Here is a 26,314-nt window from a genome sequence, read left to right as displayed (position 1 = left end):
TTACCATGAAGACTGAAGGAATGCGTGCCTGGCTTATAAAGCAGTAATCTTTATACATAGCACATCTGATGTGATCAGCCTCATCACCAGAAAAGATATACAAGGTTTTTATTTTTAGAGGCTGAATCAATTATGTACAATGTGCTGTCAAAATGGTATGGGAACGCTTGTAATGTGACGCATTCTGACCGCAACATCGCTAATATTACCTCACACTCCCATAGCCGTACAATGACTGATGCTGCATTCGTAATTATCCGTGATATGCGCAGCTACACATTGCAGTAAATTGAAAATGACTGTCATGTTTCTGTACACTAATGAAATTAGGCCTGTGAACATGTATTTTGAAAATATATATTCCACCTCTCCTGTAAAAACCTCGTACAGTGAATACATTCACATAAGAGCTGCAAAATCTTCCACATCTGAGATGACATGTAAAGAAATAGCATTTAGGCAATCAGGTAATCTTTACGGTTGCCAAGAATTTGATATTAAAAAAGAAAAATGTATTCAGGTGGAAGATTTGATAAACATTTTTGGCAATGGTATAATAATTACTCTATAACAGGTTTTGGTCAGTCCTTGCATATGTTTCTGACCTTTCATCCTCAGTCTCGCGCGCCCCCTGTCTCTCACGTACCCTCTCTCGTGCTCTCGTTTAGGGGTCTGTTCGTTAGGGCCAATCTCTTGAATCACTGGATGGATTTTGATGGGGTTTACACTGTTCTATACAGCATTGGTCGAGGGAGGTTTAGCTGTATTAACCATTCATCTGTGACAATAGGCAGTCAAGCAGTGACTGTTTTAGTGATGCAAGTGACATAAAAAAAAATCTTGCACCAAGCTGCTGTATAGGAACTGGCCAGGGTGCTGAAACTGCAAGAGAGCATCTAAAACTGAGGCTTGGCATGAAGCAAGTCACAGAAAAAAACTGCTGTGCTTTGTGAGTGACTGACTACTCCTACAGCAGGGTTGAGGGCTGTGCTATATTTGGCTCTCTGAGATGGTGAGGTGTTGCTTAGAAGCAGCCTAGAAGAGGGGAGGTAGTCAGGGACTAAGCAGGGTCACGTATGAGGCAGACAGAGTAAGAGACAATCTCTAACGAACCCATGAAGTTGCCATGATGCAGACACAGTAGCTAGGAAGGATCCAGGAGAGGCAAGCTCTCAGGAATTTAAAAATAAAAAACCTACCATCTGAAATGATTTCCATTTGAAGGTGGCAAATATCGGACCATCAAATGGTAGAAACGCTACCATTGGAACAAAAACATTGATGGTTAGTAACCATCATATTCTGATGTCCATCCCTACGATAAACGTACAGATGGACTCTGGCCACCACTCCTCCACCGTGACGTGCTCCAGCATGATGTACCCATTAAGCCACACGCAGTGAACAGGAGGCACCTCCCATGGAAGTCAGCGCTGTTCTCGGACAGGGTCATCACCGCGGGGTGGCTCAACAGGAATCCCAGAAAATATAGGGTACATTGTACAAAGAGGACCATGCTCATTGCCATGTTCGGCAGCTAGGGAGTGGTACGCATGGAGGCTGTAGTAATATGCACAGGTGCCCCAGCCCCGGGGACATGCTGTTGATAGCGCTTATGGTAGCTGCAATACAAATCTCTCCTCCATGATCCTCCTGCCCTTCCCAGCACATCCCGGTGGCCGGGCCCCAGACAGCTACAGTGCAGCAGCAGTGGGGGCTGTGGTGAGATGCAGGGGACTGTAGTGAAATAGCGTAGGTTGTTATGAGATGCAGGGGGCTGTGGCGAGATGAAATTGCTCCCATGCGAAGGTGGGTCGCTAGTTTACAATAAACAACTTAAAGACAGAATTTTTCTTGTAAAAACAACCTAAGTAACATGTATGTAATACAAATAAGAATATTTTTTTATATTGATATGAGTGGTTTCCTATCCATCAGTTAGCCACCCAAAAACACACTTTATTATAAATCAATGATGTGCCTGTTGTAGAACAATACGGCTGTTTCAAAGGGCAACCACGTTTAATAATGTAACTCACAGGTGACCATGCAGTAGCTGCAGGTATTATATCTTTCTAAAGAATGTGCTCCTCTACATAATTTGTGTTTGAAAATGTTTGTCTGTGACTCCGAGATTAAAGTGACATCTCGTGTCTGTAAATAGAAACCAGTCATTTAGTATTAAAAAATCCTAATATTACTACTGCAGCCATGGGGAATACTTGCAATGTTTTTAAGGTATTAACGCTGATAAAAGTCAGCCTTGTCTTCTCTGTGGCATATTTAAATCATTTATACAATATTTAAATTAGCTGTTAGCATGTGCCAAAGTTTCTGCAAAAAAGCTCATGTGATAAGGCACCAATGTACTGATTGCTGGCAGCTTGATGGCATCATAGACTGCTTTTTAGGGGTACTGTGAGCATACTCCTGCCAGTACATGGCCTGTTGAAACTGTTTATTAATATTTCTGAATATTCATAGCTTCCTAGGGTACTCAATTCATGCAGGCATGTAAAACTGTGTAGAGAAAGCTACACATACGGTTAGGTCCATATATAGTTGGACACTAACACCATTTTTTTATAGCAGTTTACCAAAACATATTCAAGTTACAGTTATATCTGTATAATGAGCAAGAAAGAGTGTCTGTCTGTTTGTCCTTTATGCATGGCCAGTGATTTGGACCTAGCTCTACCAAATTTGGCACAGTGGTGTAATTTGACCAGGATTAAGTTTTTGCCTAGGTTTGAACTTCGTCAGGGCCACACACTGTCTCGCAATCTGTAAAAATAGAGACACTTATACCCCTTTTCCACCAAAATCCCAGGACTGACTCGGGATTTACTCCATTTCCACTGCGGCGCTGACCCGGAAATATCCCGGATCAGCGCCGCTCACACTGCGACACTCCAGATCTCCCCTGAACGCCAGCAACCAGGGGAGGGGGTCGATTCCAGGGGGGGTGTCATTCGGCCTCCCTGTATGAAGCAGGGATGGGGTTAAAAACCTTAATGGTCCGGACTGTTCGGGAAGGCTGTAATCTCCAGCAGCCTCCCTGGAACCTCCGAAGCCCAGCACACAGCAGCCTGTGTTGGGCTGGCAGCAACAGTCACCTCTCTCTCCCTGCCCATTGTGCTACTGACCCGGGCACCTCTAGCTGGCCCGTGCAATTGGTACTCTCTCCCCACCCTCCTCCCAGCACCCCTGCCTTGTGGTGAACCCTCTGTATTTAATGTTGTGAAGTCTCCTCTTTATGGTACACTTGGATAATGATATGCCTGTCTCCTGGAGAGTTTTCTTCTTTCGGCTGGATGTTGTGTAGGGGTCTTTCTTTACCAAGGAAAGGATCTTGCGATCATCCACCACTGTTGTCTTCCATGGACATCTAGGCCTCTTTGTGTTGTCGAGCTCACCAGGCCATTATTTTTTTTTCTCTGAATGTACCAACCTGTTGTGAGAGTTTAGCAGTAAACTAAACTCTCTCACCCTATTACATTTGGCCCCTGCAGTTGCTTCCAAGTGTGGCGTTTGAAAGCTGTTGCTGTGAACCCACAACATGCGTTCAAAGGAGCTCTTTGCAAGTAAAATAGGCCATCCTTATGTCTGGTACACACTAGATGATATGTCGTCCGATTAGGACGACATATCGGGCACATCGTCTAGTGTGTACCCTCGATGTCCCGCGCATTGTCTTCGACATTGCCCATCGGCCCTGCATGCAGGTCCGACGGGCGACGTCAGCAAGGGCCATGCTGCTGAATGCCTACCTCCATATATTTTTAATCAGGAACGTCTGCTTGTGCGTTATAAATGTATTGCGAATAAGACGCGTTTGCGGTGAAAATTTGCCCAGCCCCGGCCCAGTCGCACGGGAAATGGCAGCTCTCATGCACCCTGTGTAACACAACTCATAACGAGTATAGGCCAGGAAGGACAGTACATAATCAGGTTAAGTAATCGGGAACCTTAGACCAAGATGCTTTATGTTAGGCACATTCCTCTTTAATTTATAAAGTATACTGCAGAACAGCAGCAGCCGTGTACCAGTATTAGTACACACGCAAACAATACAGTGTGTGGCTACTGCCTTCAACTTTAATTCTGAGACCTATGAAATGATTTTGCATCTACCACTCTCAGGTTGCGATGTTGTGTTAAGATAAATATTGCAGGTCAAAAAAGACAGTATATTTGTAATAAAAATGCCCATTATTACCACTCTCCCTGCTAGCTTTAAGTAGACGTTCTTGTCAGACACTGCTTAGAGGGGAGAAACATGATAACGCAAAGAGAGCAGGAGGGATCAGAAGAGACCAATCAAATCTATCATCTTGGACAAAATGCCTTTATCTAGAGAGAGGACATTTACTGTACTTTCCTACACATAACACAAAGGGGTGTACGTGGTGGTGGGGGGGGTTAGTGTCCCTTTAATTCCTAGCAGTTTGTATGTAATAAATTGCAAATATTTGTGCTTCCAGTTTCAGAAAAGACTCTTATCAGCGCAATCCCTCAGAATGCCCAGATGGAGGAGAGTGACTCACGGTAAGTGTGTGTGTTTTCAGCAATGTTGCCTCTGAATGGTTCAGATTAATTTGTGCTAAATTATGAAGGAGGACAGAAAAAGCACAGGCAGCTAAACAAAACTGCAACTAAAGCTGGCCATACACTAGTACGATGTGATTCATCTTCCGTTTTCCCTTAAACTCCCCGGCAGTCACGACTGCACAATTTGGTGCTTTTTAACACACAATCTGAATACGATTACGATAGATATGATGGGCTGCACATCTGATCATACGATACGTTTTAAGAGTGGCGGGAGCGCGCATCTGATCGTATCCTACCTAAATGCTACACGATTTCGACATGATTCATTGTATGACATGTCAAATCGGGCAGTCGGCCCGAAATTGCGCTAGTGTATGGCCAGCATTAGACAGCGCCATTAGGAGAGCAGTGGCTATGGGGTCTGTTTAGCAATGATTTTTTTACATAAAAAATGAGGAAATCATCATTTCCGCATTTTTTTATTTAAATCCACTATTCAGCAATGGGTTAATGGAGAAGATAATGCAATTATTTTTTCCATTAATTCTCATCTCGCAGAGTACCGCACTGTAAGGCATTGATCTCTACAGTGCTTTAACGCTTTTTGCAATTCAGCAAAGCAAAAAGCGTTGTATTACTCGATAAATCTTTACTTTATATAATGCCATCTCAGAATGACGTTATATGAAGAAAATACATTACGTTCCCTGAAACCTGCAGGGACACGGAAATTTTCCCATAAGTCCCTGCAGCATCTTGTAACACAGCCCAGTCTCCAAACCTGCCGAAATTGATTGACATGTGTACACAGGCTTTATATTAACCTATATACATGTATATTTATGTGCTTTTATATTTTGACTGCAGGTTCCATAGGGTATCGGTGATGACGTCAGTCATAAGCACCACAGAGTTAACGTTTTCCAGCCTCCCAGGATGCACTGGGGTCCCCCTCCTATACCCCGCCCCCGAGCCAAGGCAAATCAGGTTCGTTGGTGCCTGGCTCTGAGTCGGAGCACCTTCTACAGAAGTGGCCCCTGAAGTATTCTAAATGCAGCTGTGGCTGCACATCTGAGTGTACAGCATGGACTGTCAGTACTGACGTCCATGCTGTCTCTCCTACACCCCGTCGGTACCAGAACGCCTGTACCGATCCAGGGATGCTGGTAGGTATCTGGGGTCACAGCTAGCGGTGACCCCAGATACCTGGACTGTGGCCGGATCCAAGGGGCAGGTAAGCCGGCAACACAGTCTGCAGTTCCCAGGCAGGGGGCTCCCTGGGGACTGGCTGCAATGTGGAGCCAGGTTTTAACCTGCGCTTCCACTATGCCCCTGGGACAGGGGGCCGTGCTGTACGGCAAACTCGTCCGGCGTCCCAGGGGTTAATTGCAAGCCAGGGGAGCGTGCCTTCCCTGTTCACAGCCGGCGCCTCCCCCGCGGCGGTCTGTGCCTGTGTGTGCAGCGCTCCTCCCCCAGGCCCGCCTCCTCTCTGCTCCTTGGCGGCCATCTTCAAAGAACTGGCAAGTGCTGACTGTGTGGTCCGGGTCCCCCTGCATACCTCTCCTCCGTAAAAAAGGTCAGTGTATGTAGCGCTGTTTTCCTACCAGACTTGTGTCTCTGTAGTTGAGTCAGTGCTGATAGTGCAGGGGTTGTTCTTCTGCATCGTATGTGACTACTTGCTAGCGCTGCTGTCTGTACTTTCACTTGCTCTGTCAGCCATTTTACTATCCCTGACTTCCTCTGCTAAACCCTTGCGGTGCGGTGTTGCAGGGTGCTTATTGCCTCACTGTACAAGTATTTACCTGTGAGGTGTCACATACAGCTCCGTTACACTCATCATGTCTGAGAGTGAACGTGACTTCCCTCTCCAGCTTAAGTGTACTACATGTAACGTACCATTAGCGGAGGGTGACGGTAACTCTAATGGGTTATGTAGGGCGTGTTATTTACTTTCACGCCCGATTTCGGACACTGCGCTGTTGCAAGAGTGGCCCTGGGCTTATTTTGCTAAGGCGCTTACAACTCTTGTGGGTCAGCTAGCGACGCCCCCTGCGTTTCCCCAAATGGGGTTTTCACAGCAGTCTATGGTGTCGTCTCCTATGCAGGGGTTCCCCAGACAGTTAGTGGTACCCCAGAGTCTGCCGCTGTCACCCCCCAGGTCTCACAAGAGCCTGCGTGGGTTAATTCCTTGTCCACTTCGGTGCAACACCTGTCGGACGTTTTACAGGGGCAGTCATCTTTGCGGCCGCATAAGCGTCCATTACCGTCTCAGCCTGCACAATATGATGAGGATGATGTCATCTGATGACTGTGAGATATTTGACCAGGAGCCCATCCGTACTAAAGAAACGGATTCTAAGTCTAAGGTCTATATACCTGGCCTAATACGTGCTGTCCGTACGGCTTTGGTTATTGAGGATGACGATCCCCCCGTGGCTAAATCTAAATACGCCTCATTTAAAGATGTTAAGGGTGATGCCACAGTTTTTTCTCTTTCTGGTCAGCTAGTGGATCATTTAGAGGAGGCGTGGAAAAATCCGGGTAAACGGTACCAGCCTCAAAAACGTTTGGCTTTTGCATACCCATTTGCGGATAATTATTTCTCTAAGTGGGAATCTCCTCCGCAGGTGGATTCTCATGTGACACGCCTAGTACAAAGTGCTACATTAGCCATGCCCTCCATGTCCTCCTTAAAGGATGCTACGGATCGCAAGGTCGAAATATGCCTTGTCCATTTATTCCCTTGCTGGAGGGGCGTCCAGACCGGCTATGGCTGTGTGTTGGGTAGCCAGAGCCATGGAGCGCTGGGCTGACAGTTTGGAGGCGTCTCTGGACTCTGACTTGTCTGCAGAGGAGGCAGAATTAGTCGGTAATCTCAGAGATTCGGCTACTTACACTAATGAGGCAGCCTTGAATATCGGTCTCCTCACCTCCAGAATCTCATCTGCAGCTGTGGCTGCTCGTTGCACCCTATGGTTGTGTTCTTGGAAGGCGGACTCCGATTCCAAGAAGGGCTTGGAATGTTTGCCGTTTAATGGACAGGTCCTGTTTGGCCCTGATCTGGACAAGATTGTGGCTACTTTGGCCGCAGCCAAGTCTGCGTGTCTCCCATCGGCTCCAGTCCAGTCAAGGTCGGGTACTTCGTTCTTTCGGCCCTACAGGTCCCAGGGTAGGGCCAAAGCACAGTCTTTTCCAAGACAGGCCAGGTCCAAAAAGTCTACCAAACCCAAGAAACAAGCTTGGAGTACAAGGCGCCCGGCCACCAAGTCGGACGACAAGCCGTCGCCCTGACGGCCCGGGCTTCCCTTTGGGGGATCCCAAAGTGGGAGGCCGTCTGCTTCGGTTCGCCCAGTGTTGGTACCTGACTACCAAGGACACTTGGGTACACGAGGTGGTCTCTTGGGGCTATGCCCTATCCTTCCGGTGCAGACCCCCCAGCAAGTTTTTCACAACAGGCCTTCCATCAGATCAGAACAAGTCCCTGGAATTGCAGGAAGTATTGCACTCGATGCTCCAGGCTGGAGTTAGTGCCTGTTCCGTTATCCCAGAGGGACATGGGTTTCTATTCCAATCTCTTTCTGGTGCAGAAACCCAATGGGTCTTACCGTCCTATTCTCAACCTCAAATCCCTCAACAAGTCTTTGAGGGTGCCTCGGTTCAGGATGGAGACCCTGCGTTCCATCATACTGGCGATGGAGCCTGGGGATTTCATGGTGTCGTTGGACATCCAGGACGCTTACCTGCATGTCTTAACGCATCAACAATTCCTCAGGTTTGCAATACGCGACAAACATTATCAGTTCCAGGCTCTGCCTTTTGGTCTAGCAACAGCGCCTCGGGTTTTCACCAAGGTCCTGGCAGTCATGGCGGCTCACCTGAGGATGCAGAGAGTCCGCTTATTACCTTATCTGGATGACCTTCTGTTGTTAGCAAGGTCTCCAGAGATCCTCCAGCTTCATCTGCAGCTGACAATCTCAGTATTGCAGAATCACGGCTGGTTAATAAACTGGAAGAAATCCACCCTGGTTCCCTCACAGAGGATTCTCCATCTGGGGGCCTTGTTGGACTCGCAACAGCAGAGGAACTTTGTGATGGAGGTAAAGATCTCTGCATTGCAGACGAAGGTACGGAGTTGTCTTCAGTGCCGCCGAGTGTCTATTCACTCGGCGATGAGGTTACTGGGCTCCATGGTGTCACTCTTCGACATGGTGGAATATGCCCAGTTTCAATCCAGACCTCTGCAACAATTGATCCTGTCCAAATGGGACGGGTTGCCTCACTGGATAAAGACGCAGACCATGGTGCTTTCTCCGGAGGTCCGTCTGTCACTAGCCTGGTGGTTGCAAACAACTCCCCTGAACAAAGGACGTCCCTTTTGGGTGGAGAACTGGGTCCTTTTGACAACGGACGCCAGCCTCAGAGGCTGGGGAGCGGTCACGGGTCCACACTTGTCCCAGGGCAGGTGGACTCCGGCAGAAGCGGAACTTCCAATAAACATCTTGGAGCTTCGCGCGGTGTTCAATGCTCTCCCATCACGCAAGACTGGTCCTACAAGGAAAACCCGTGCAGGTCCAATCGGATAACGCCACCACGGTGGCTTACATAAACTGCCAAGGAGGAACCAGAAGTCGGGCAGCGCTGGCGGAGGTGTCCCGCATTCTAGTTTGGGCAGAGGGCAATCTCCCTGACATCTCAGTTGTGTTCATCCCGGGAGTCCTCAACTGGGAAGCGGACTTTCTCAGCCAGCAGGACGTACATCCGGGAGAATGGTCTCTTCACCAGGAGGTATTTCAACTCCTGGTGGACAAGTGGGGCCTTCCGGAAAATAGACCTCATGGCCTCCCAACACAACAACAAACTGTCTGTGTACTTGTCAAGAACAAGAGACACGGAGGTATTTCTAGTAGACACGCTGTCAGTCTGGTGGACCATCCAGTTTGCGTATCTCTACCCTCCGTTCTCCCTTCTTCCTCGGGTGATCCGAAAATTCAAACAGGAGAGCGGCAAGCTCTTGTTGAAAGATCCAGAGTGGCCCAGACGTCACTGGTTCTCGGACGCTCCTCTGCGGTTGCCTCTACGTCCGGACCTGTTGACACAGGGTCCTTGTCTTTACCCGGACCTCAGTCGGCTGTCTTTGACGGCGTGGCTATTGACAGCCCTCTTATCATCCAGGGGTTTTTCCAGCTCTGTAGTTAAGACCATGCTAAGAACTCGGAAGGCTACATCGGCTAGAATTACTATTGAGTATGGCATATTTTTTTTGAGTGGTGCCGCCCTAGAGGCTATGATCCTAAGGTGTTCCGGATATCCCGAGTGTTTGCTTTCCTACAGGTGGGCTTGGATCACGGTCTTCCCCTTTCTTCTCTGAAAGTGCAGGTTTCTGTTCTGTCGGTGTGGTTTCAGCGTAGGATTGCTACACTTTCTGATGTCGGCACCTTTATGCAGGGTGTTCTCCGTACACAGCCTCCCTTTGTTCCACCTGTGGCTCCTTGGGATCTGGCTGTGGTCCTGAGGGCTCTCCAAGGACCGCCTTTTGAACCACTGGGCTCAGTGGATTTGAAATGGCTTACGGCTAAGACTGTATTCCTTCTGGCCATTGCTTCAGCCAGAAGGGTCTCAGAATTAGGGGCTCTTTCATCTCGACCTCCCTTTCTCATTTTTTATAGGGACAAGGGCGGTGCTTCGTACTCGCCCTGGTTTCCTCCCAAAGGTGGTATCTAGTTTCCATATCAACGAGGAAATTATTGTACCAGCCTTTACTACTGGACCTTTTGGTTGGTGAGGCCACCTTGGATGTGGTGCGGGCCTTAAAAATCTCTGTTGACCGCACCGCTTCTTTTCAGAAGTCGGACTCGCTGTTTGTCCTTTTATGGCTTCTGGAAGAAGGGTTGGCCTGCCACTAAACAAACGTTGGCAGGATGGATTCGCCTGGCTATTTCTGAAGCTTATGCTCAGGAAGGTCTTCCCGTTCCATCTTCGGTCAGGGCTCATTCCACTTGGTCTGTGGGTCCTTCGAGGGCAGCTCGACGTGGCGCCTCAGCGGTTCAGCTTTGCAAGGCAGCCACGTGGTCATTTGTCCATACGTTCATACGGTATTATGCTTTTGATACCTACGCCTCTCAGGATACTTCCTTCGGGTGGCGGATTCTCCTTACAGCACAGGAGCGTCCCCACTCTTAAAGGATACTGCTTTGGGACTTCCCCAAGGTATCCTGTGGATACCCTATGGAACCTGCAGTAGAAAATAAGAGAGATGGTAAGAACTTACCTTTGTTATCTCTATTTCTACGAGGTCCATAGGGTTCCACAGGACTCCCGCCCTGTCGCACCTGTACTGCAGATGGGCTTTTATCTGTTCACCGGTTTTTCCGTCTCCTTCTGGTGAGAATGTTTTTCTTTTGTGTTCCAGATCTTTATTCTCTCTCTTTCCTCTCCTCCTCCGACCTGGGGCTTGTTGCATAACTGATTTGCCTTGGCTCGGGGGCGGGGTATAGGAGGGGGACCCCAGTGCATCCTGGGAGGCTTGAAAACATTAACTCTGTGGTACCTGTGACTGACGTCATCACCTATACCCCAAGGTATCCTGTGGAACCCTATGGACCTCGTAGAAATAACAAAGGTAAGTTCTTACCATATCTCTTATTTTAACATTTATATATAAATGATAAATATAAAAGCACATAAATATACATGTATACAGACTTATATAAAGTCTGTGTACACATGTCAATCACTTTAGACAGGCTGGAGATGCACTTACCCCTCTGCGGTCACCTCAAGGCAGGGACGGGGACTCTCCCTTCTGCGCATGACTGAGCATGCGCAGAAACAGAAGGTATTGTTTGCAGAAACCAATAACAATGCCTTCTGTACCATTGCAGGGACAGCGTGTTGCCGCAGCCACTGTCCATGCTCAAAATAATGCTGAATAGCTTACATAAATTTCAATAATAGAAATAAAATCGTGACGATGTTGCCCGATAATATTCTGGGCAACATCGTCACTATTGCTGAACAGACCCCTATGTGTATACAAAATAGGGTACATTACTTATTTTCGGTTGAGGCTGTGTGCATGCGTAGTGTAATGCCAAACAACATGTAGAATGTAATTAAATCATTTCCTTAAATAACGGAGAGAGATGTGTAAAGGACTACTCGGGGTGGAGCCAGCAAAGGGTGCATTTTCGCCCTGTAAGTCATTCATTAGACATAAGAAGACTCCATATTTAATACCAGAGTCAGAACTGATATAGGTAAGAGCGAAAAGCAAAAACTATAAGCATTTGAGCTGCTGGGGCATCACTAGCCCTGCCTTTGTTTATGAATTCACAGGACCACACTATGCATTTCTACATAGCAAGTCTACAAGGTTATCAGTCACTGTTTGCCTGTTTATTTACAGAAGAACATCCATCCTAATATGGCAGCCTTCTGCAGAGGAGTGAAAGAGTGTGGTGGAGATATTTAGTTCAGTTTGAAATCTATAGGTATACCGTATACAGTTCCGCTCCGTAATACTCCGCCTATGACATTTATTGATGTCAAATACTGGATTTTTACTTTAACAAATAGTTTTTACCTGTCTACAGCTTCTTAGAACAGTTTATTGTATTCTAAGAAATGTTTCCTCCTCACATTACACTTCAGTCTTTAAAATATTTACCCTTGTGGAAGCATTTGATTTATAGACTGTACCAACATGTATGAACATGCAGCTGTCTGTTCAACAGCCCCTAGTACCATCACTTCATGGTTTGGCCGGATAATGGATCACCCAGTAATTGGGTGTCTCAACTGTGGTACAATAAGTTTAGCAATGGGTACAATAAGTTTTAGTAAAACATTTATTATTCTTCCTAAGGTACATTATGCAGGACTGTCTTTCTGCATCATTACAATGCTGTTGAATGTCTTTCTCCTATTTACCACAAGCAAGAGTAACCAACAGTAAAGCATCCTGAGACATTCATGTGTGGGGTTGCTTCTCAGCCAAGGGAGTGGGCTCACTCACAATTTTGCCTAAGAACACAGCCATGAATAAAGAATGGCACGAAATCATCCTCCAAGAGCAACTTCTCCCAACCATCCAAGAACAGTTTGGTGACATACAATGCCTTTTACAGCATGATGGAGCACCTTGCCATAAGGCAAAAGTGATAACTAAGTGGCTCTGGGAACAAAACATCGAAATTTAGGGTCCATGGCCAGGAAACTCCCCAGACCTTAATCCCATTGAAAACTTGTGGTCAATCCTCAAGAAGCGGGTGACAAACTCCAAGCATTGATTAGGCAAGAATGGGCGGCCATCAGTCAGTATGTGGCCCAGAACTTGAATGACAGCATGCCAGGGCGAATTGCAGAGGTCTGGAAAAAGAAGGGTCAACACTGCAAAATATTGACTCTTTGCATAAACTTAATGTAATTGTCAATAAAAGCCTTTGACACTTATGAAATGCTTGTAATTTTACTTCAGTATACCATGGTAACATCTGACAAAGGTCTAAAAACACTGAAGCAGCAAACTTTGTGAAAATCAATACTTGTCATTCTCAAAACTTTTGGCCATGGCTGTATACTACAATCCTTCTCCAGTTGTATAGTACTATGCATACACAACCCGAGCAGAACAAACATTACTATATAATAATCAGATTGGAAACCTGCTGAAGTCATAAAACCAACAAAGTCTCTGTACATTGAAAGCTCTCAAATCTGTGATACCCAGCCCCCTTTTTCCTCTAGACCTGTAACTAATAACTGAATTTTAGCTCTGCAGAAGTTAGTGAATTAGTGAAAGGCCTCATGGTTATGGAGCATGAATAGTAAATTCAGAGCTACAAGCCTATCAGATGGCGAATTGTTTTCAAGATTGGCTTGCTAATTTACAAAGCCCTAAATGACCATGGCCCAGGGTACCTGAAGCAGCTTCTGAATCCTTACCGTCCCTCTCAATTACTGCGATCCATTGACTAAGGACTATTAAGAGTACCTAGAATCTCACGGAATTCGTCTGGGGGTCAAGCTTTCAGTTTTGTGGCTCCAACCTTTTGGAACTCACTTCCCTCACAGTTCGAGAGGCCTCCACTCTAGAATCCTTCAAAAATAGTCTCAAGACTCACCTATTCACCCAAGCATTTCACTAATGTCCCTTGTTTAAGATTATTTTGCACTATAAATGTAAAGCACTTTGAGTCCTTTAGGAGAAAAGCGCTATATAAACAAAATTATTATTATTAATTATAAGTAGTGATTTCTGTTTCATACCAACAGTACAAATGAGCATTCATGGTGAATTTTTAGATGTTCTATTGTCTTTATGTACTATCATGCTGCAATTGGCACACAAAAGCTGTACTTTGGGCGGAATCAATTGATTAGTTCTTGGTCACTTTAGACTGAAGCTATGGGCTTCCAAAACAATTGAATTGCCCCAAATAGAGCTGTTAAATGATGGTTGGCCAAAAGAATTTATCGCGGATTTCTGCTCGCCACCCTCCTCAGATGCAAGCAGAAATCCGCCCAAGGTAGTGCTTTTGGGTGCCTTAACTTGCACTTAGAATAGAAGAAGCCACTGTACGCAGCTAATCCCCAGCATTTTATGTGAAAAATTGTGTCTGACGCCACCAGCATGGGGCTGGTCGAGCAAACAATTGAAAAGCGCCCGTCACTTTAGATGGGAGCTATGGGAGTTCGAAACAATTGAATCGACCCCAACGTGAGCACTGTGTATAGACTGTAGGGATGTGCAGGCTCGGTTCTACTCGGTTCCGTTCGGTTCTTTTTACCGAATCTTATTGGCTATCCAAAACTCGTGACAGCTGAAACCCAATAAGATCCGGTAAAAAGAACCGAACGGAACCGAGTAGAACCGAGCCTGCACATCCCTAGTATAGAGTATATATTGTTGTTAAAAATACATTTTATGATGTTACTAAGTGAATTTCAAGAGAAGTGCTATTGAGTGTAAAGCTGGGTACACACTCGATCCAATGTTGCCGGCCGTTATTCATTGAGTCGTCCCATCTGCTGTCCTGTATAGCAGATGGGACGATGCAATGAACGATGCGGTGTAGTTACATGCAGCATATAGCGATACATCTTGCCGGCGGATTGTGTCGTGTGTATGGCACACGTGATGTATCATTACATGCCGAATCGCTGGATCACGCCATCATATGGTGTGTACCCAGCTTTAGGCCATTGATTCATGCGCGTAACATTGGCAGTACTAATATCTGCTTTTTTTGTAACAATATTATTTAAATTTTTTTTCTTCATTTCTGCTATAGAAAGTCTGACTCAGCTGTACTCTCCCCTGTGGAGCCCTGGACTTTGGAACCGGAACAATGTGTGAGCTGCAAATTGTGTCTGACGGGACCAGCTATGGTAAATCCTGCAGCCAGCTCTGCCCCCCTTTCAAGTGCACCTGAATTAGTAGTTGTTTTATTATAATAAAAACTCCAACAGTAGTCTCTCCATGGTCTGTATGTGCTAATATGCCACTTACTACTGATTCATTTCACCCATATTCAGGGGGTCTATAAACCTTAGCAACCAGTAGGTGGAGTAAAAATGGTATTACTGACATCATTCATAAAATATATTTTGTTGCTCGATGGGAAATACTTTTAGGACATAATGTAAAGTTGTTTGCAAAGTGATGCAGTCACAATCCAGACTGTGGGGAACCCAGCGCTCAAAATGCCAGTGCCGGAGTCCCGACACCTGTCAGAATCCCAGCGGCGGCATCCAGACCGCCGGAATCCCAAAATTAAGTAGCGGGGTTAGGGGGAGTTTTATTTTTAGACACTAATGGGAGCGGATTAGGCTTAGGATGCGGGGAGGGGGAGATTAGGTTTAGGCACCGGGGAGGGTTAGGTTAGGGAATATGGGGATGGTTAGGATACCGACCTACGGGATATGGTGACATTAACGTCATAATCCCGACAGTAGAATCCCAACCCGGGACCAAGCCACGGGGCTTTTTGGGTTTCTCCACACCTGGGGGGACTTGGAGTTAGGTATCTCCTCAGGAGTATTAGGGTTAGGCACCCCCAAGGGGAGTTGGGGGTTAGACCCCCCCCCAGAGGGTTAGGTTCAGGGTGCGGGGAGGAGGGGTTAGGCACCCCCGGAGGTCTCAGGGTTAGGCACCACCCTGGGAGTTTAGTTTAGGGTTAGGCACCACCAAGGCAGGGTTAGGGGGGACATTGAACCCTTGGGCTTCCAGCGTCGGTATAAGAACAGATGGCTATTCAGCCATCTGTATTTCATACCGATTCTCGACCTACTGGTGTCTGTATCCTACCTAACCCTATCAGGATTCTGACCGCTGGGTTACCGAGCGCCAGCATCCCATACCCAACCCGTTTGCAAATTGGGTGCAACTTAAGCTCATAAACACTGCGTATAAAATTAGAATTTATCACAAGATGCATGCAGGTCGGCACTAGTTGCATATGTGCCCATGTTATGCAAGGCATATGTCGCATAACTACACCCATATTTTTAACTATTTGTTTTGCTTGAAAATTACATATTCACTATTAAGCAGCAATAAATCTTTAACAGCCTACTGCATAAGAATCTACTCTCGTTCTAAAAAAAAGACATCTAAAATACACATTTATAATTATAAGCCTTAGCATCTAAGAAAGAAACTTGCAAGCAATTTGCTAATGCTGGTAACAGTCATCATTATTTGGTATTCGCACCTGCCCCTGACAACCCACTTGTAATGCTGCTGCTTAGGAGTATATGGGGGTGATTCAAATGTTTTTTTGGGGCGTGATAATTAATGAACACCCAGTTTGATATTCAATTGTCCTGGGCGCTCATTAATTATCGCCCTCTTCGCCGACTAAAACAGCTAAACCCATCTTAATTTCTGGTTAGGGCGTGCTATCTGCGGTTAGCGCGCCCTAACCAGGGTGTTTCAGACACATTTCTGCTCGCACCCTCCTGAGTGCGTGCAGAAATGCCGGCTCCTATCGCGCCCTGACAGCAACAATTGAACTGCTCTGTCGGGCGTCTTAAAAAAAGCCGCTGGCAGAACATTTGAATCTCCCCCTGTGTGTCCATGTGTCTGTTACCATGTGTTTTAATATCTCTCCGGGCACAACAGTACATAAGTGACAGAATCCTGTATAAGTGCATAGGCACATATGCCTTTGTTATATTACTATTCATATATGGCACTATGATACAGGCTAATCTATAGCTCACTGATTTATGCCGTAAATTGTCTTCTCTCCTGTTAATATGTACTGTCTTTCAGGTGGTCTCCCGGTACAAGTTCCACCCGGAGTGTTTCTCATGCTCAGGCTGCAGAGCTTTAATCGAGGAGGGAGAGTCGTTCAGTTTAGTGAAGAGCACAACGCTATTCTGGTGAGAACCGTGTACTGAAATGTACATAGACCTTCCTAAACATGTACCTTTTGCTAAAGTAAAGTTTTGTGATGGCCACAAAAATATATCAAACAGTCTTTAAATTTCACATTCCAACTCTATAGTGGAAACCAACTAGTCAAAAGTTTCAGAATACCCTCCATTTTTACATATTTTTTTTTTTTTTTTTAAGCATTTCAAGCCCAGTGAATAACTTCTTATAGTGTGTTAAGGCCCAAAATTTAAAATGGAAAAGCTTTTTCTTAGTAAAACACTGTCCTTTTAAATTTCGGGCTCAAATATCCCAGGAAGCAGCAGGTTTTACAAGCAGCAGTAAATTAACCCTTCTAACACCAACTGTCAATCATGGAGGAGGAAGTGTGATAGCCTGAGGCTCTCTTGCTGGATCCCGAATCAGTAACTGGCACCCTGAACCAAAAGGGATACCACAGCATTTTGCAAGAACATGCAACACCCTCTGGTCTACACCTAGTTGGTCAAGGGTCCAATGGAATGAAAATCTGGTAATGTATGGGAGTAACTGATGATCAACAATTTGCTCCTAAATGCCAGAAAACAGATGAAAATGGTCGTCAGACAAGTTTGTTAACTGTTTGATCTAAACAATTTGTTCAAACAACAGTTTTTGGCCATTTTCCGGCGTTTGGGAGCAAATTGCTGATTGTCATTTGCTTTCATTCCTTACCAGATTCTCATTCCAACCAATCAACTAGTTGGATGGTTGGACAGAAAATCTTTGTGTGTATGCAACTTTACAGTACACACCATCCAGCTGCTTTGGGATGAACTGGACAGAAGGGTGAAAGTAAATCAACATACAAGTGCAACACATTTGTGCTCACCTCTGTTGGGAAGAACTTTCAGAACAAAATTTGATTTCTTTTGTAGCAAGTTTGTTCAGCGGTTATATATTGGCAAAAGGTGGCTGATTTGATGAGTCAAGAATTAGGTTAATTTTATTTAATAAAATTGAATCTATGATTTCTTTCTTCTTCGGGGTCCATGGGGTCCACAGCCATTACGTTGGGTATGAATCCCGGTCACCAAACAGTTAACACAAACGAGCTCTCTGCTCCCAGGATGCATCGGGGTTCCTCCTCATATACCCCACCCCCTGCCTCAGGTAGCCAGTTCTTCCTGTTTGGTGTGTTCACCACATACAGTGGGACTGCTGGAGCTGGAGGCGCACCGGCCACGAGCTGCAACTACCTCCTCCGGCGCCGCACCGCTAGCCTTGGCAGGGGATTCGGCAGGGGCTTTCTGGCCCTGGACCGCAACCGGATCAAGGGGATGGCAAGTAAGCAGGTGGTCGCGGCGGCCGCTGACGCCGGAACCACGTGGCGGTCCAGCCTCCGGCGGTGAGACTGGCTGGAGGCGTGCTGCAGTCAGGAGGCATATGGCTTGTTCTCCTAGCCTAGACCGCCGGGATTTGATGTTCCTGACCAGCCGGGGCTTGTGGCGGCGGACAGGTCAGTTTACCGGGCAGGTCCACGCAGCATAGGGGAGGTATGCTTCCCCGGCGGCCCCTCCCCCAATCCACATGCTAGTTCAGTGCTCTGGCGCAGTGATTGTGGATTGCTACTCCCAGCCTCCAAATAGGGCAGCCAGAGTGCATGTTGGTTGCTCTCTGAACGCTGCTCCTACAAGAGAGGACGTTGGGCAGTCTCCCTGTATACCTTGCCTACTGCTGGTCTAGGTTTTTACAGGGCTCTATCCTACCTAAGCTTAGGCTAATTGTGGTAGTGAGAGCTTATATGCATATGGCTCGCAGAGTATTTATGCATGACATGTGATTGTTGTTTTGTGGATACTGTTTCTTCTGTAAAAGAACTGTAATTCCTGTATACTGTCACTGTCTTTCCCCTTAACCTTTTCCTACAGGTTAAGCTGCAGTCGGGACGCATACAACTTGTTTCCTACACTAGACCGCCGCGATAAGGGGTCCAAGCAGCATAGGGGAGGTGCGCTTCCCCGGTGGCCCCTCCCCCAATCCACACGCTAGTTCAGTCCTCTGGCGCAGTGATGGTGGGTTGCCACTCCCAGCCTCCATAGGGCAGCCAGAGTGTGTCAGTTGCTCTCTGAATGCTGCTCTTGCAGGACGATGGGCAGTCTCCCTGTATAACTTTCCTACTGCTGGTTCAGGTGTTTACAGGGCTCTATCCTACTAAGCCTAAGCTGATGGTGGTAGTGAGAGCTTATATGCATATGACTCGCAGAGTGTTTATGCATGACATATGATTGTTGTTTTATGGATACTGTTTCTTATGTAAAAAGAACTGTGACTCCTGTAAATTATCACTGTCTTTTCCCTTAATCCTTTCCTACTGGTGTGTGGGTAGTCAAGGTGAAACAAAATCTCATGTGTACTCAGAACTTGTCATTATTATGTCTGAAGGACAGGCGGCTAAGGTCCCTGTGCTGGGGGGTTTTCCCCACAGGATCTCATACAACCTGTATTATGTGGTTACTGTGTTAAGTAGACAAACCTCCCAGCATCTGGATAGGCACTCCCTTGGGTTTCCTTTTCCCAGATTATGGACCAAAGTACCTTGCTTAGTGGCAGGTTGAACAGGCTCAAATATCCTACTAAGCTGGTGTGCTTTTTGATTAAGAGCCTATGGCAAATATACTGCTTAAATGCTTTAAGTTTTGCTGAGTTATGCTGCCTTTGTTTCTGAAAAGACTATTAGGGGTATTCAATATGGGAGCGAAAACATCGTTTTTGCGTTAATATCGCACTTATGACGTCATTATCGCAGGTTTTAGTTTTACACCGTATTCAATTTCAAAGACTTATCGCAGGTTCGTAAAGTCTTTGATAAGAAACTGGGATAACTTTTCACCATTGAATAGGTGTCGAAAAAAAGTGCAGGATTGGGGTTTAGGGGTGCAGGCTTAAAAAAAAAATAGCCTGCACCCCTGGGAATTACATTTAAAAAAGAACTGTGTCAAAAAAAGTTTTTTTTAAAAAAATAGGGACACCCCAAAAAATTGATTAAAAAAATGGGGTGAAAAAAAAATGGGAAAAATTTAACAATAGGGAAATAGGTTCAGGGCTATTCTGCAAGTATGCGGCAGGTGTTTTCTAGAATAGATTTATAGCGGCAGGTGCACAAATGCAGAATTTTTAAAAACTTACTTTAGGGACTTAAAAATATGCTAGTACCCATTTTCATGTACCCCAAATTTGATGGGACCACTTAAAAAAAAGAAAAAAATAACCTAAGTGCTTTTCTGCATCACTTCAATGTCGGGAAAAAACACCTGCTGCGGCGATTTAAATCCCCGACTTTCATTTAAAGGTTAAAACGGGGGTACCCATAGTGATCCCCCATGTTTTTACAACTTTAGGGGGGTCCTACAATTATTTTAAGGAAAAATTCGTAACTTTACGCAAATCCAACTTCGCAGGCTCCCGTTTTCGTTAATTTCATATTGAATACGGGTATAAGCGGGCGCGCGCCCGATACTTTAACGCAGGTAAAATCTCCGATATGAAACGTAAACTTCGACAGCGAAGTTTACGTTTCATATTGAATTCCCCTCTAAGTGTGAAGATGAGCACATTACATTGGCCCCAGCTGTAGGCTATATGGGCTAAATTGTAATTCATATATACTGGTAGGGCTGGGTTGCCCATCCCCCCCTCTCTCCTAATTGGGAAGACTCAGCTGAGTTGAGTACTGATTGGGGGGGGGGGGGGGTTGTTGGCGGGGGAAGTTGGCTATCCCTGAGTATGCCTTGTTCCCAGGAAAGTGCATAACATTGGAATCCTACCATCTTTTGTTGCTTTGATTCAGTACTGATTGATGCAAATCTACAGGTGGATTTTGCAAAACTGCTCAGTTAGACATGAATGTGCTACTGTTCAAAATTTTACTTTCCTGAAACCCCTAAACTGTGGTTAGGGGTTAGAGAGTGCTTCACATGTAGGTTTTCTGTAAACCGACGCTTGTTGTGGGTTACTTGCAAATGTTCTCAGGAGATTTGGTTCATCTTACTGGGTGCCTCTCTGTGGATGGCTAGGTTATACAAAGCTTGATTTCCTACTTAGCCTTGTCGGCTGTTCGTAGTTGGCCAAAAAATGTTTTTTGTTGTGTATGAACAGTGGATATGCGTGTATCTATGTGTGTGTGTGTGTATGTGATATATATATATATAATTTATGTATCATGTGCATTACATGTGACTTATGGAATCTGCTGTATTATGCTGCCTTGTCAACGTAAGTCTATCACTGCTGTTTCTCCTCATGTAACCCGCTACAAAGATACGTGGGTACATTGGATGTAAAATGATGGTCACATTAATGCTAGACATTGGATAAACCTTGTATGTCCAATGAAAATGTAAGACAGATGGCTGGGGCCCCAGAGTTGGTGGCATGTGTGACCTGGAGCAGCAGCCCCTATGGTTATGCCCTCTATTTCCATCATGAATGGACATTTCACCTACAGCCATACCACACTGGACACGTCCAATCTCATCTGACTTTGGAAGCTATGCCATGTTGGTCCTGGTTAGTACTTGGATGGGAGACCACCTGGGAATACCAGGTGCTGTAGGCAGTGGTTGAGGCAGGCATCATCTTTAGTAGCCGTTCAACAATTACTACAGGCTGCTAGGTCTTTGCAGCCAAAGACCAGATGGCGTCGGCCCCTTACGCGGGCCAGGCCACAGAGAGGGGCAATGGGGGTGACCTCACTGTACTTAATGTAAATGGGTTGTGGTGGTCACTGTGCTAAAGAGTCACCACAGTAGTCAAATCTACCAGATCATAGCGCAGGTTGTGGACAGATTGGCGACTACTGCGCCAACCATGATATTAAGGTATCTTCATTAGCCTTAGCTGGGCTTCCTAGGCTTCTGCCCTGGAGGGACATGTGTGCTCACTCGGGTCAAAGGTGACTTCGTCCTTAGCAGCTTTCCAGCAGTTATGGCAAGCAACTAGGCTAGTACAGCCAAAAGAATCAGAAGGCGGTCGGTCTCACGCTCCGTCCAGCCCTCAAATTCTGGTACATCATCTGGTGTTTAGGGGGGGACACAGGTCTCCTCCCAGGAGTCACTCTCAAGAGAGGAAGACCGTCTTCCAACAGTACGTCTCCTCCCTGATCAGAGGGGTCAAAGCTATGCTTGTGGAGCCGGTATAAGGAGAGGCTCCAGTGTTCTAATGCCAGAAAGTTGGGAAAGCCTTCCAAATCTGACTACAGCCAGACCATACTGGACATGCCCAAGATTGTTGGATCTTGATAGCTAGGCAGCATTGAGCCCAGTTAGTACTGGGATGGGAGACCACCGGAGATTCCAGGAGTGGTAGGGAACGTAGTATGGAGTTTCTCCGGGTAGAGAAATCCATATTACCAGAAGGTTGAAGCCTTATATCCCTTTCCAGTACCATTGGCATTCGCCTGTAAATGTTCCACTGATAAGAGATTTGAAGCCGTTTTTCTGCGCAGTCTTTCTCTGTCAGGAGCTGTTATTTGCCTGGCCAGGGTACGGCCGGGGTTCCAAATAAAGGTACAGACTATCTGTCTCTCGCCAGAAGAGCGACTATCCATTAAAGACATTTGTCGCAACAAGGGTTGCCTGTTCTGGACCTGGATGATACCAGCCTCCGTGGGTGGGGAGCAGTGACAGGTCGACACACGTTTCAAGGAAAATGGAGGACAACGGAAAGCAGTCTCTCCGTAAAACGTCCTGGAACTAAGGGCAGTATTCAGGAGCGCTTTTCTAGCTCAGGAAATACCAAAGGGGCAGGCCGGTCTAGGTGCAATTTATCAACACAACCGCAGTAGACTGGCCTCATCTATCAGGGGGCAGAATGTAATTTTCCAGGGAGATTGGTTGTGCTCATACGAGGAGTCCTTATTTTGGAAGTAGACTTCCTAGGCCAGCAGGATACGCGCCAGAGAGTGTGGGCTCTTCATCCACAGGTATTTCAGAGCCTTGTGGATGGATGGGTCTTCCAGAGTAGACCTCATGGCCTTGAGTCACAAGCACAGGGTCCCCAGGTAGGGGCACAGTGTTTGTGGATGCTCTGGCAGTGGAGTAGAACTTCAAACTAGCGTATTTGCTTCACCCGCTATCTCTCCCTCTAAGGGTTAACGGGAACATGCAACAGTAATACTGATGGCCCCTGCTTGACCCAGGCCCTGCTGGTTCGCCAACCTGCAGAGTCACTCCATAGAGACTCTGTGGCCTCTTCTGCTAAGGTCGGACCTGTTAATACAGGATCCCTTCCTGTATCTAGACCTGACTCGTCCATCTTGGACGGCATGGTTCTTCAAGACCTCCTCCTTGTGAAAGGATGTTCTGTAGTTTAGAGAACAAGAAACTTTCTTCTGGCTGCAGTTATTAAAAATGTTGTATGTTCTCCGGGATGAACTGAGAAAATGTGGCCCTAGGGGGTTAGGTTTTCTCAAGTATGTTCTTTTTGTCAGACTGGAGGGTCTCTGATCTAACAGCACTTCTTCCCGCTTCCCTGTTTTATAAGTCATCGGGAGAGAGCGGTACTTCATACTAGGGTGGAATACCTTCCAAGAGGGGTATTCTGGTTCTATATGAATGTAGAGATTGTGGTCCCAGCTTTCAGACTACAAGTCTCGGTAGGTGAGGCTTCCTTGGATGTTGGCCGTGCGCTACATAATTATGTGGATCGCGCCAACAGCATGAGGAAGTTGGTTTCACTTTTGTACTGTATGACAGTCATAAGGCTGGCCAGCCGATAAGCTGACGCTGGTCAGATGAATTTATATGGCGATTTCTCATATACACACAGACTAGTCTGGTGTTGCCAGACTCAGTAAAGGTACATCCACACGGTCAGTGGGGCCTTCGTGGGCGGCTTGCTGGGGTGCCTCTGCTGAATAGTTCTGCAGGGCAGCCACATGGTCTTCCGTCCACACCTTTGTCAATTGTTATGCCTTTGACATTTTTGCCTCTCAGGATGCCTCCTTCGGGCGTAAGATTCTCCTCTCTTCCGAGAGCCAGGAGCGTCCCCGCCCGTAGGGTTAGTACTTTGGGATATCCCCAATGTAATGGCTGTGGACCCCATGGACCCCGAAGAAGAAAATAAGAGTTATGGTATAACATACCTTTTGTTAACTGTTTCTTCGAGGTCCATGGGATCCACAGGACACCCACCCAGACGCACCTGTAGTTCTGGGGGAGGTTTTTCCGTAGTTTCTCCTCTTGAGAGTCTGGACTCATGAGTTATGGGTTTCTTCTTTCTTACCCTTTGTTTGTCTCCGCCTGCTTGAGCTTGGTAACGAACTGGCTACCTGAGGCAGGGGGTGGGGTATATGAGGAGGAACCCCGGTGCATCCTGGGAGCAGAGATCTTGTTTGTGTTAACTGTTTGGTGACCGGGATTCATACCCAACGTAATGGCTGTGGACCCCATGGACCTTGAAGAAAGAGTTAACAAAGGTATGTTATACCATAACTCTTATTTTTTTCTTTTTTTTGATTTGTGTTTTTGTTTTATACCTGTTTTAACAGTCTGTCTGTTATTACTCTTGATTTATTAAGATTTTTGTTCCCACTTGTAAAGAAAAACCGAAATAAATAACTATTAATTCATCGAGACATGAAGACTGCATACATTTAAATAAAAACTGGAAAAATGGGGGTGTTCTAAAACTTTGGACCAGTAATGTATTCTCTCTTTGTTACTCCATGAGCACTGTCTAAAACTATCATAAACTTGGAATGTAATTTACACTTTAGGTCTGAAAATGCTAAATATATTATTTACATAGGTCATTATGTAAAAACTAAGTTCTGTAAGCAACTGCTGTACAAAGCATTGCAGATCACGTCCGCAGTGGAATAGAACTATGCTTTGACCGATTATACATGTACAACCACTTACATGTGCTCTTTAAAACATGTTTTTGATTTTGACACTCTTCATATTACTCTCCCTCATAGTGGTCCATGTTACAAGCTGCTTCTCCTGCGGCCGCAGTTTGAGGATCTTTGCAACGAGTCTGCTCAAGAGCAACATACTCACATGCTCACTCTTCTACGCCTGCCTCCTAAAGCAGGAGTTAATAGGGGCTTCTCTGTATCAGTGGAGGACATGCAAGTCATAGAGTGAGTTTGGATTTCTCCTATGCAATTTTTTATTTTATTTTATTTTTTCGTGCAACAAGATATCTTTTACTATCCCATAAGATTTGCAATGTTTGCACTATTGGTGCCGAGAGATGTAATTCATCAATAGCACAGCTCACAGCTGGTACTCATTTCCTATCACACATAGAATAATTATCACCTTTGCATAGTCCACAGAAATTATGATTTTTGTTTGGACGACAAAAATATAGTCTTTAAAAAAAAATGCTAAATAATTTGAGAAAAATTTGATCATTCTTCTTCTGGGTCCATAGGTATCCACAGGGATACCATGGGGATAATGTGGTTGGAATGATCCAGGCACCAAACAGTTAAAGCTTTCAGCTCGCAGGATGCCTTGGGTCCTCCTCAATATATACCCCACCCTGAGCCACCTTTATAACAGGGGACTGCTCAGGCAGTCCTAAGCTTTTATTTTATGTTTTATTTTATATGTTTTTGGGTTGGCAGTACTTGAATTAAGACGCACGTGCTGCGACTCCATCTACCTCTGCCGGACCGCAACACCAGTAATGGCTGGTGATTCCGGCGGGTCACGGCTGGGCTTGCTAGCAGCGATGCTGGGACCCGGACTGCACCGGACGCACGGAGATGTCAGGTAGGGCGATTCCTCACTTATGGGGAATCGCACGCGGCAGACCTTTGTGCCAGAGATGCACCGGAAGCTACAGTAGTCAGGGACCGGAGTGTCCGTGTCCTCACTAGACCACCGGGCCTTATCGTCTGACGCCGGGGATCAGCAGCAGACACTTAAGCTGCCATGAGGCCAGCGTACCCGGCTGGTTGATGCAGCTTAGGGGATTTCTTGCGCTCCCCCGACTCATACGCAGAACCATCAAAAGTTTTTGTGCGTCTGAGTTGTTCCGCCTATCCACGTGTATACGAGATGCTCACGATCCACTATTGGTGCGCTGCTGTAGCTGTTGGTCTCAGGAAAGTTTGGGTCAGTCTCTCTGTATACCTCACCCTTGGATAAGGTGTGTATATAGTACTCTATATCCTACCATTCCTTGGTTTGTGTAGTTGATTTATAGTTTATTGTACTTATATTACATATGCATTGTATGTGACTGTTTGCTAGCTGCTGTCTTTAATTTCTGTCTGTCAATTATAACTATCATTGTTTTTGGCTACTTCACATTCACTAAGTATTTGTGAAGGTGGTCACATAGCATTGCATGTATTGCCTTTATCTTGAACATGTCAAATGATAA

General features: G+C 46.0%; 1 protein-coding gene and 1 pseudogene across 2 annotated transcripts in view; both read left to right on the top strand.

The window, feature by feature from the left end:
• The window catches only part of LIMK2 (LIM domain kinase 2), a 55,086-nt gene that overhangs the window by 8,089 nt on the left and 20,683 nt on the right, over positions 1–26,314 (top strand). For both annotated transcript variants that reach the window (XM_088477915.1, XM_088477916.1), the window contains exons 2-5: positions 4,485–4,548; positions 14,847–14,943; positions 16,832–16,941; positions 24,894–25,058. In XM_088477915.1, coding sequence (XP_088334041.1) covers positions 4,485–4,548; positions 14,847–14,943; positions 16,832–16,941; positions 24,894–25,058 — 436 coding nt within the window. The remainder of the gene's footprint in view (positions 1–4,484; positions 4,549–14,846; positions 14,944–16,831; positions 16,942–24,893; positions 25,059–26,314) is intronic.
• On the top strand, positions 21,412–21,530 carry LOC148518018 (5S ribosomal RNA; annotated as a pseudogene).

This window comes from Taudactylus pleione, unplaced genomic scaffold (assembly GCF_031769625.1).
Source record: "Taudactylus pleione unplaced genomic scaffold, aTauple2 ptg000205l, whole genome shotgun sequence".
Taxonomy (NCBI): Eukaryota; Metazoa; Chordata; class Amphibia; order Anura; family Myobatrachidae; genus Taudactylus; species Taudactylus pleione.
Note: the sequence above shows the minus strand (reverse complement) of the source record. Positions and strands in the feature narration are given on the sequence as shown.